The sequence below is a fragment of the Salmo trutta genome, chromosome 20, assembly GCF_901001165.1.
Source record: "Salmo trutta chromosome 20, fSalTru1.1, whole genome shotgun sequence".
In the NCBI taxonomy this organism is placed as follows: domain Eukaryota; kingdom Metazoa; phylum Chordata; class Actinopteri; order Salmoniformes; family Salmonidae; genus Salmo; species Salmo trutta.
Window position 1 is genome coordinate 46,523,767 of NC_042976.1, and position 12,460 is coordinate 46,536,226.

At 39.4% G+C, this 12,460-nt stretch overlaps 1 protein-coding gene across 1 annotated transcript in view; it reads left to right on the forward strand.

Annotated features, from left to right (window-relative positions):
* Positions 1-12,460, forward strand: part of LOC115156181 (G-protein coupled receptor 39-like) — a 29,113-nt gene continuing 16,653 nt past the window's right edge. Inside the window, exon 1 of the mRNA XM_029703537.1 lies at positions 1-1,245. Coding sequence (XP_029559397.1) covers positions 459-1,245 — 787 coding nt within the window. The 5' untranslated portion in view covers positions 1-458. The remainder of the gene's footprint in view (positions 1,246-12,460) is intronic.

The window sequence follows — 12,460 nt, forward strand, 5'->3', positions numbered from 1 at the left end:
TTGAAGCATGGTCCAAGCCATGTAAATCCACTTTCTTGAAGAAGAACTGTACGGACGACCTATGGCTGCCTACAAAACTCAAGTCCTGCCACTTTGAGGGCTTATTCACAGGGGTGTTTCTCGGAAAACCTGAAACGAGGAAGAAACTTTCCGGTATGGCTAATGGGATCCTAATCTTCTTCTGTGATATAGTTTATCTGGGCAACCAAGTGGTCCGTGGTGAGAAATGTGTTGTGTCGCAACAAACGTGGGATAATCTACTTTTGGAATCAATCACAGTTTTAGACGAAGGAGTCTGAAATCTATTATTTTATCTCTGAAAAATACATTTCTCCCTGGCTGTTTGGATTGGATTTCCTCTTGGAATCCATTACAAAGACTCTGCCCTGCTGATCTGAAAAGCTTTAAAAAAAAGTATATATTTGGAAATCGAAACTCTAACAGATAAATCCGTTACTATGAATGAGGTGGAGGCCGAGATTTCTAAGGAGAAAGACTGGAAAGAGCTGGAGCCCAACTATGCCATTAAAATCTTCCTCACCGTCCTGTACAGCCTCATCCTACTCACAGGCATTGTGGGTAATGGAGTCACCATCCAGGTGATGCAGGTGCTGCAGCATAATGGCTACATGCAGAAGTACGTGACGGACCACCTGGTGAGCCTGGCGTGCTCCGACCTTCTGGTCCTCCTCATAGGCATGCCCGTGGAGCTCTACAGCGCCACGTGGTTCCCCTTCACCTCCACCTCGGGTGACGCTTCCTGCAAGATCTACAATTTCCTGTTCGAAGCCTGCAGTTATGCCACCATCTTGAACGTGGCGACGCTCAGCTTTGAACGCTACATGGCCATTTGCCACCCATTCCGCTTTAAGGCCCTGGCAGGAGAGCGAACGGGGGGCCTCATTGCTCTCGCCTGGGTCACGTCCGTGTTCGTGGCTATCCCTCTGCTGTTCACCACGGGAATGGAGGGCCACGTCATAGAGCCAGACGTTGGGCCGGTCCAGAACCTGACATTCTGCACCAACCTGAGGGAGTGGTGGGGGGTGTACAGGGCCAGTATCTTTGTGGCGTTCATTGTGTACATGGTGGTGCTGGTCAGTGTTGGGGTCATGTGTCGAGGCATGATCCTGGTCCTTCAGAAAACCATGAGGCCCATGGGAGGAGGGGTCAACGGAGCAGAGGGCACGCCAAAACACGAGAGTGCCCGGGTCAAAGCAGCCAAGAAGCAAACCATACTTTTTCTAGGTATGTTAACACTTACAGTATACACTCTACCCAAAATATCTAAAATGTTACCGATTGCAATTTGGAATGGATGTTGATACATTTTGTTAAGCCAGCTGGTGGTCACAATGTGTGTGTGTGTGTGCATGTTTGTGTTACAAAGGGGGTGTACACCATTGCATTCCAACTGGAGTTGTTGAGATATGTCTGTCCGACTTCACCTTTGTTTACCTAACAGTGGAAACACCACTCTGGGCCCCAACCTCTGATTGATTCCACAAGACGCATGTTGAAACAAACCATTTTGAAATGTTATGACCATTCAAATGATTGATTTCACACACGTCTTCTGTTTGGGGTGGTCTGTGCCATTACCGTCCACAGATAATCTCAAGGGAACTCACACAAAGAACATTCCTTGTTTTGGTGATGTTATATTGATTTCACATGTGGAAAGAAATACAGTGCATTCGGAAAGTATTGAGACCCCTGAACTTTTTCCACATTTTGTGACGTTACAGCCTTAATCGAAAATGGATTAAATAGTTTTTTTCCCCCTCATTTTTTCCCCCTACACACAATACCCCATAATGACAAAGCAAAAACAGGTTTTTAGACATTTTTGCAAATGTATTAAAAATAACTAACTGAAATATTACATTTACATAACTATTCAGACCTTTTACTCAGCACCTTTAGCAGCAATTACAGCCTCGAGTCTTCTTGGGTATGAAGCTACAAGCTTGGCACACCTGTATTTGGGGAGTTTCTCCCATTTTTCTCTGCAGATCCTCTCAAGCTCTGTCTGGTTGGATGGGGAGCGTCGCTGCACAGGTGTTTTCAGGTCTCTCCAGAGATGTTGGATCGGGCAAGGATATGCATATTCTTGATACCATTTGAAAGGACACCGATCCCGTAGAGGTTAACAAATGTCTAGAGGGTTAATATGTGCAGCTGTGTGCAGTCAAATCAGCATGTACTTAAATGTAAAGTGTTTGCTCTAAATTGGTTACAGGGTTTCCAGGCTATAGTTTATCCCAACAGCAAATATTACCGCATGGCAAAGAGAATCGGAAGCCAATGTGAACATAATGTATGAAATTACTGATTCAGTAGTTCTCTATGGGGGTACTTATTGTGTAATCTAAATGAAAATGGGCAGATTGACTTCAATTTGGCACTTGATAATGTAGACGGAGAATTGTTAACCTCATATCTCCTCATAATTGCTCTCTACTCTTCTCAACCACCTATTCGACCCATTCAGAGTGGAAATATTAATATTTAAAATGCAGAAAACATACCTTGTATATTTAGCGTTTTGGTGTGTCAACATATTTGTCCAGTCATCTATTATAAATTATGCAACTAAATCTGTTTGCAGGATGTCCAATATTCTAAGAAATCAAATGTAGCCTATGCCTACAGTAGCATCCAAGCTAACCATATTGTGTAAGCTTGTAAACCAGCCATGCTAAATCATCAATGTATTCACATTAGAAATTAGTATTCTCTTTAGTTACCTTGTACCTGTTTATCCTAAGGCTTCTCCATTCCTAAATTCCATCACAGCCCTTTCAGGCGACAGCAATCTCCACAATTGGTGGTGCCATCTCGGCTTCCATTCCACTACTAGCCCAGTGATCACTACTTGAAGGTATAACAGATCATTGAGTGGTGCCTGAAGAGCTGTGTTTCAACTGATTGCAAGGTATAGATTTCAGCGCCTAGCTGGTCTGCTGCCTCTTAACAAGTGACAGGTCTCACTGTGCATTTGTTTTCAGAGTGGTGCGGTTGTATTCAGCAGCTAGTATTGCAACAGCATGCTTGAGTTTGTATTCCACTCAGAATGTAGTTAGCTTATGTACCAGTCTATGGTCAAAATAAATAAACAGTGTCATGGAGTAAGTGCCATTTTGGGAAAGACTGTAAAACAGTCCCTGGTTGATGGTTGCTGGTCTTGGGTAAAATTCTAGTCTGGGCTTCCGCCCAAATTTGCTACGGGGGTGTTCATAAAACCCTCATTGTCTCATCTAGTCTTTATTGTGTGGGATGATTTATCCTGTCAGGATTTGTACCATCTGCTCCCCCTTTTCATTAGAAAGGGCTCGACTACATAATGTTCCATTAGCTTGACTGCAATTTAGCCAGTAGCTTCAGTAATTTATCAGCCTCCCAGTAAGTTGGGGAAGGAAGAATTCCTCAGCCAGTCTACAACAGTGTTTTTCACAAACTAGGCTAATGTGAGAGAATAACTAATGCAACCAGCCTGCTGATTTGAGTAGAGGGTGCAATACTCCCATTTCTAGCCACTTTACCTGTAACAAGATGCTGTCGTATCAAACGCTTGTGCTTTTACTGTATTAATACAAGACACATTGATGTACAGTAACACATTGGTTTTAAGAGTTGCATCCTCTATTGAAACCTTATCCTAAACTTGTACAGCTAATTTAGCAAAAAATCTGCCTTTATTAGCAGCTTCCCCCAAGCTCACTCATATGTGCACATATCACATGCATTATACAATATATAATAGTATATTTTATTATTATATTATTCATTTTATCATTTTTATTTTTTAATCAGGAATGTGTACTTCTGACTATTCTCTTCAAGAGGTAATGATATTAAAACCAAATAGTTCTACGATTTATTTAACCATCCCTCGAAAACGGCACATAGTTGTCAATGGTTTTAATGGAGTTGGGGGTCTCCTTGCCCCCCAGCAGCCAAATTGAACGCTATTGTGACTTTTTTATTGATAACGACCTTTGAAACAGGTTGGGGTTTTCTTACCGGTATCTTACTACACTGAACAAAAATATAAACGCAACATACAACAATTTCAAAGATTTTACTGAGTTACAGTTCATATAAGGAAATCAGTCAATTGATATAAATTCATTAGGCCCTAATCTATGGATTTCACATGACTGTGAATACAGATATGCATCTGTTGGTCACAGATACCTTAAAAAAAAGTAGAGACGTTGATCAGAAAACCAGTCCATATCTGGTGTGACCAGCATTTGCCTCATGCAGCGAATAACATCTCCTTTGCGTAGAGTTGATCAAGCTGTTGATTGTGGCCTATGGAATGTTGTCCCACTCCTCGTCAATGGCTGTGCGATGTTGCTGGATATTGGCAGGAACTGGAATACGCTGTCGTACATGTCAATCCAGAGCATCCCAAACATGCTTAATGGGTGACATGTTTGGTGAGTTTGCAGGCCATGGAAGAACTGGGACATTTTCAGATTCCAGGAATTGTGTACAGATCTTTGCAACATGGGGTCATGCATTTTCATGCTGAAACGTCTCTGTGCATTCACATTGCCATCGATAAAATGTAATTGTGTTCGTTGTCCATTGCTTATGCCTGCCCTTACCATAACCCCACCACCACCATAGGGCACTCTGTTCACAATGTTGACATCAGCAAACCGCTCGCCCACACAACACGATACACCCTGTCTGCCATCTGCCCAGTACAGTTGAAACCGGGATTCATCCGTGAAGAGCACACTTCTCCAGCATGCCAGTAGCGATCAAAGGTGAGCATTTGCTCACTGAAGTCGGTTACAACGCCGAACTGCAATCAGGTCAAGACCCTGGTGAGGACGACGAGCACGCAGATGAGCTTCCATGAGACGGTTTCTGACCGTTTGTGAAGAAATTCTTCGATTGTGCAAACCCAGTTTCATCAGCTGTCAGGATGACTGGTCTCAGATGATCCCGCAGGAGGTCCTAGGCATTGGTGGTTACGCGTGGTCTGCAGTTTTGAGGCCAGTTGGACCTACTGCCAAATTCTATAAAACGACGTTGGAGACAGCTTATGGTAAAGAAATTACCTTTAAATTCTCTGGCGACAGCTCTGGTGGACATTCCTGCAGTCAGCATGCCAATTGCATGCTCCCTCAAAACTTGAGACATCTGTGGCATGATTTATCCTGTCAGGATTTGTACCATCTGCTCCCCCTTTTTACAGTCTTTCCCAAAACTGCACATTTTAGAGTGGCTTTTTACTGTCCCCAGCAAAAGGTGCAACTGTGTAATGATCATGCTGTTTAATCAGCTTCTTTATATGCCACACCTGTCAGGTGGATGGATTATCTTGTTTACTTCACTAACAGGGATGTAAACAAATGTATGCACAACATTTGAGAGAAATAAGCTTTTTTTGCATATGGATAATTTCTGGGATCTTTTATTTCAGCTCATGAAAAATGGGACCAACACTTTACATGTTGCGTTTATATTTTTGTTCAGTATATTATCGGTGTTAGTTGAGATAATATTGCTTATAAGTAAGTTACTTCACAGACAAAGGTGACAACATAAAATTGACACCAGCTTTAATTTATTCTAAGTACAATAAACCAATCATAAGTTAATAGGCAAATATATCGGAATTTGGATGCACTACGTGACGTTTCCATAAGATGTAAAATATATAAAATAATATATTATTAGTAATAATAAATAATAATCACAAGGCTGTAAAACATTCATGCTTCTTTGACACATCTCACTTTGCAATGAGTTCTGTGTAGTCCTTGTAAAATATTTATTTTGGAGTCGTCTTAGATTGGGCATGTTTACTTTGGATTAATCTAGCAAGTCTAATTGTACTGCTTCACTTTTAAGAGAATGGTATTTTATTAGTATAAATTAAATTACAGTAGTATACACTCAATTATTGTAGCCTACAGTATGTTGCATGAATTGCTGTCTGATCAACTTCACAAGAAAGCTAATCTTTGAACAAAATCTCAGTGTTTACATTTTAGCAGACGCTCTTATCCAGAGTGACTTACAGTTGTGAATGCATACATTTCATACATTTTTTCCGTACTGGTCCCCCGTGGGAATCGAACCCACAACCCTGGCGTTGCAAACACCATGCTCTACCAACTGAGCCACACGGAACCTTACGTTTGTTAGGACTGATGAATTCTGAGATTGTTCAAAAAGCACCACTCGTGTCTCAAGTGGAGATCAGAGATGAACAGTTGTTCTCATTCAGATTACAACAGACACTCAATCAGACTAATGTCCCCCGCTTGAGAGAGAACAGCAGGCAAATCACAACTATGTGTGACAAAGAAATTGAGTCAAGAATATGCAAAACCCCACTGAACCAAATTAGAAAAGGATTTTATGCCACTTTTCAGCAAGTTTTTACAGTGATACTGTAGTTCAGTTGTATAGTTCCATACCTTGAAATGAAGGCATGGAAGAGCACTGTTTCATTGTTTCTTTACCTGGCTATATGTTGCAAATGGTTAATGGGGTTAATGTTAGCCTAACTCTTAAATAGCAAGAAAACTAAAAATACACACACACAGAAAAAAAGTCATAGGCCATATTTGCAAAGTCATGACCATGTATTCCCCCTAAAGTGTGTTGTGTTTTCAGTATATTTGATTTACAGCACCGGAGCAAAACAGTTTTCCATTAGTATTCTCCACTAATACGCTAAATAATTTACTGCATATACTCTGTCAAGCTCATGCACGGGAAAAAGCTTCCAAGTTTGTGTTCTTTAGTAGAATTTGTTGGACTTTTTTGCGTGTCAATTTGCCTTGTGCAAAGATGTTGATCCTTGTCTCTTACGTTGTAAACACATCGATCATTCAGAATGCTTTTTTGTGCTGATTTGTGTTGAGTGGTTGAGGGACTTGCTTTACTCTGCTCCTATAAACTAACATAGTACATTAATCAATCACAACTGCTTTTAACCAGAAGATATAATAGATATAATAAACTCCCTATAATAAACTTCAATTGAAAAATATAAATGGTCTATGCATGTGTAGGCTTATGTATTTGTGTGAATGTTATCATTAGGTGTCTTTTTCTAGGCCTACTTTACTAAGATGTAGGCATATATACAGCCCTATGTACTGTATATTAGTTGATAACAGTATATAGTAATTTGTTTAATTTCAAATGGGTGATACATAGGCCTACAATAGCCTTAATCTGTACCTTTCTTCCCCATTAATCAAAGTACAAAACAATCAAATGATGCATAGCTAATTAGAAAGATACTGAATCCAACAAGTTTTGCTGATTTACAGCTTAAGTGCAACTAAGCAATATTAAGAAATTGGAATATTACAAGAGCCACTGCACAGACCCTCAGTGCAAATGATGGCCATGGGTAAAAAAATGAGTGCCATTGCCTCCGGCTTATTTTAATCAATCTACTTCACCTGGCTCTTCCTCGCTCACCTCAGCATCATACAATTATCTCAGCTACTATAAAATTCATAACTGCTTAATATTGAGAGACAAGGAAGTGCAGCAGCAATATATTCAGAGATGCATTGCACCATTTTCCTATGTGTTATTGAGTGTTATTGAATTTAGGGTCAACTTTGTGCTTGCGTAGATTTTTTTTTTATAACTCAAAGCGACATCCTTCTACAGGAGACCTACATATTTAAATATGTTTTAGCTTTGTGTATCATGGTGTATTTCTCTGCTAGGATTTCAACTAAAGTTAATCAAGCTGACATGACAATATTGTAGTGAATGGTAAAAGCGCAATGCTGCATGCAGGTTTCGAATGCAGTTCTCCCAGCTCGTAGGCAAACTTGCTTACTACTGGTCCAATATGGTTAAATGCCTTTGGGATGATAGTAGTGAACCTACAGTGTACACTGAGCGTACAAAACGTTAAGAACACCTTCGTAATATTGAGTTGCTGAAATATTTTGTCTTGCCCTCCCTTCATCTACACTGATTGAAGTGGATTTAACAAGTGACATCAATAAGGGATCATAGCTTTCACCTGGTCAGTCTATGTCATGGAAAGAGCAGGTGTTCTTAATGTTTTGTACACTCAGTGTACTGTATAGGCAAGGCCTATATAAGAGCTCAGATGGTGAGAGTAGTCAAAATGTATCTGTAAGTGGTTATTCGACTAGCTCACTGAAAAAAACCCAGCTGTGGTAATCACCGTTGTCAATTATCTCTGAAAGGGCGAGTCACACCCCTGTCACTGTGCCACTTTACCTCCAAAATAACTTTTAATCTCGAGCCGACTGTTATTTTGGAGAGTAATTAAAAGCAGTGTGCCACCTCGTTAAGTTGCCCACAAATCACAGCTAGGACACAAGGTTAATTGCTTTAGATATTTTTGGTCAGTCACGACAGCTTGCATATCTGAAACGAATATAAATTTTGTTTTGCCGCCTTTAGCCTTTGTCACGTGCCCTGATGTGAACATTCTCTTTCTGTGTATTATCTCACACTGGTCAGATAGAGATGTGGAGTGGTGAAAGCTGTAAGTGCTTTGAGGCATAGACATACAGAGTGGTTGATTTGATTCCTTTCTCTTCTCAGTTGGTGGCTTCAACATTCTTATTTTTATAGTAAAGGGCAATTCCACGGTAGCAAAATTACACTTTGACTCAGATTTTTCCATTTAAAATGTACGCTAAACAACAACCCAATGATTTCAAAGTTTAACAAACCATACAACCCTATGTACAAGGACTACCTCGAACAATTTACACAGAAAATGTCACAAAAATACATGTACTGGAAGAACTGTTGTGGTGGCTAATTTCTGCATTACCAAATGAGGAGAGTTACAAACACACCAGTCCGAGTTAAACTACATCTTTAATACTTAAGATACTTTTGCAAAAGCACTTGACCTTCAATGATGCACTCTCTCGAATGAACCAGGAAGGTTCCAACACAATGGCTACTGAGATATTTTATAGCAAATATCCACCCCCCGTTGACATGACAAACCACAGACATTTAGGAATGGTTAACAAAGAAAGACTGTTTACTTTGGAGAGGAGTATCTACAGCCAGATAGCATTTGCTATAAATTATTGTTCAGTTTGATCCCTAATGACGAGGTTCTAATCTCGTCCCTGGTACTTCATTGAACAAAAACACAATTTCATCCAATGGCATATATCAATTGTCAACTCTAGATACTCCCATCTCAAGCAAACCCCCTCTTGACCCCACTCCTGGACAAGCTCACTGGGGGGAGTGACCCTCTAGGCCATATACTATCACAGGATTAGTGCGAGATCTAAGAGAGGACATACAATGGTCCCAGACACTACCATAAACCTCCCCACAATAAAGAAAAGGAGGGTGTGACTTGCTCACAGACATTGTGGAGACAAGCCATTGGTTCCCCATTAATCACGCCATCCCTTCACATGGTTTAAGAATAGGTAAAGACACATTCACATATAAAAAACAAGTCTGACCTCTCCCCTCTCTGGGCCCCAAGTGACTGAACCCCAGCTAAGGGAAACGTGCAACTGAAAGACACCAGAGTCCAAAGGACACTTTCTAATGACAAGTATCTCACATAAGCATATTATACTAATAAAACATCTTAATCATCTATGTTACCTAACTAATTCTGATTCATCCACCACACTGTGCAGATGCAAATTTGGTAACAGAATTACGTTCAAATCTCCCTCTGTTTTTTATGTAACCACGTTTTCCAAAAACTCTGTTAAATATCTGCTCCGAATTAGGATTCAAAGATGTCTGCAGAAAGAATGAGGTGTCAGCGATGACATGACACCTTAAGTTAGAAAACGTTTATTTTGGTTATTGAACTACAGTAGGCAAAGTGGATTTACATCCGGTAACAGAATTAAGGTAACGGAATTACATCATGGGTCCCTAATCTGTACTATACAGAAATGCATAATTATGGATATGAATGTCATTCTCTTCATGGTGATGTATCCTGAATAGGTACACTAAGGTAGAAATATGCAATATCCTTTTTTTGCATATTTGGGTATTGTTCAACACACTGGCAATTATTTTCATGATTTCAGCCCCCAAACAAGACCACAAGACCAAATCTTAGAGTAGAGTATAGTACAGGGAAGTAGATATGTACAGTACAATTATTACAGTACATTACAATTATTATCTATCCTGTTGCCTAGTCACTTTCAGATATTTTCAAAGATATGTGGGTTTTTGGTAATGGAATAACATGGCACAAGGCAATGTTTCTTAGGCAAATACATTTTCCAAAACTAAATGTGTACAGTACAATTATTATCTATCCTGTTGCCTAGTCACTTTCAGATATTTTCAAAGATATGTGGTTTTTTGGTAATGGAATAACATGGCACAAGGCAATGTTTCTTAGGCAAATACATTTTCCAAAACTAAATGTGTAGATATTAGTTGGCAGGGGTCTTTACTTCAACATTATTGTGTTTTGATTTACAGTACCAGTAAAAAGTTTGGACACACCTACTCATTCAAGGGTTTTTCTTTATTTTTACTATTTTCTACATAAAAAAAGTGTTAAAAAAATCAAAACATAATTCATATTTGAGATTCTTTAAAGCACCCTTTGCCTTGATGACAGCTTTGCACACCCTTTAGTAGTGGTTTCTTTGCAGCAATTTGACCATGAAGGCCTGATTCACGCCGTCTCCTCTGAACAGTTGATGTTGAGATGTGTCTGTTACTTGAACTCTGTGAAGCATTTATTTGGGCTGCGATTTCTGAAGCTGGTAAGTCTAATGAACTTATCCTCTGCAGCAGAAGTAACTCTGGGTCTGCCTTTCCTGTGGTGGTCCTCATGAGAGCTAGTTTCACCATTGAGCTTGATGGTTTTTGCAACTGCACTTGAAGAGTAAGGTCTGTTTTTGAAAAATAAGGCCTGTTTTTCTTTTGTGGTGGGTATTGTCTTTGTTCGCAGGACTTTATCCTGCTAACTGTTTCAAATGTCCGAACTGAATTTGGTAAAAGGGCTTTTATGTACTTTGCGGCATCGACTTGGAACGCCTTACAAAATAGTTTTAAACTGGATGAACTTGTCCCGATTGCTGTTTTTAAATCATTGATGAAGGATTTTGAGGCTGATTCCTTGACCTGACAATGTTTTTAATTTGCTGTTTACGTATTTCGTAGTTTTTCATGTTGTCTGTTTATTTATTTTATTTAACCTTTATTTAACCGGGTAGGCCAGTTGAGAACAAGTTCTCATTTACAACTGCGACCTGGCCAAAGCAGTGCGACAAAAACAACAACACAGAGTTGCACATAAACAAACGTACAGCCAATAGCACAATAGAAAAAAACCTATGTACAGTGTGTGCAAATGTAGAAGAGTAGTGAGGTAAGGCAATAAATAGGCCATAGAGGCGAAATAATTACAATTTAGCATTTACACTGGAGTGATAGATGTGCAGATTATGATGTGCAAGTAGAGATACTGGGGTGCAAAAGAGCAAGATGATAAATAACAATAATTGTAATTGTGTAATGACTTGGTGCTGCCTGTCTTGGCCAGGACGCTCTTGAAAAAGAGATTTAAAATCTCAATAAGCCCTTCCTGGTTAAATAAAGGCTAAATAAATTAAATTAAAAAATGAATTCCGGATTGACTGACTTTCATTTCTTAAAGTAATGATGGACTGTCGTTTCTCTTTGCTTATTTAAGCTGTTCTTTCCATAATATGGATTTGGTCTTTTACCAAATAGGGCTATATTCTGTATACTACACCTACCTTCTCACAACACAACTGATTGGCTCAAACACATTAAGAAGGAAAGAAATTCCACAAATTAACTTTTAACAAGGCACACCTGTCAATTGAAATGCATTCCAGCTGGTTGAGAGAATACCAAGAGTGTGCAAAGCTGTCATCAAGGAAAAGGGTGGCTACTTTGAAGAATCTCAAATATAACATTTGTTTAACACTTTTTTGGTTACTACATGATTCCATATGTGTTATTTCATACTTTTGATGTCTTCACTATTATTCTACAATGTAGAAAATAGTAAAAAATAAAGAAAAACCCTTGAATGAGTAGGTGTGTCCAAACTTTTGACTCGTACTGTATATATTGTACATGTGATAAGGTCACACAGAGGGCCAGAGATAATTACAGACACCAGTGAAATTCTGAAGTATCCAAAAAGGCCACTAGATGTCCTCTAATAAAATTCCATATATTCCTTGAAAGTTACCATCATTCTCGTAGTTTACTTATAAACGTATAACATTTCCAGTAATATACCCTTCCTTTGCAACCCTACCTCTGCCAGGAAGCTGAAACTTGGCCGCAACTGGTTATTCCAGCAAAACAATAACTCCAAGCAAAAATCAAAAAATCGACAAATAAATTGATAATTGGCCCTCTCAGTATCCAGACTTGACACCCACTAAAAACCTGTGGTTTGAATTGAAGAGGTCAGTCCATA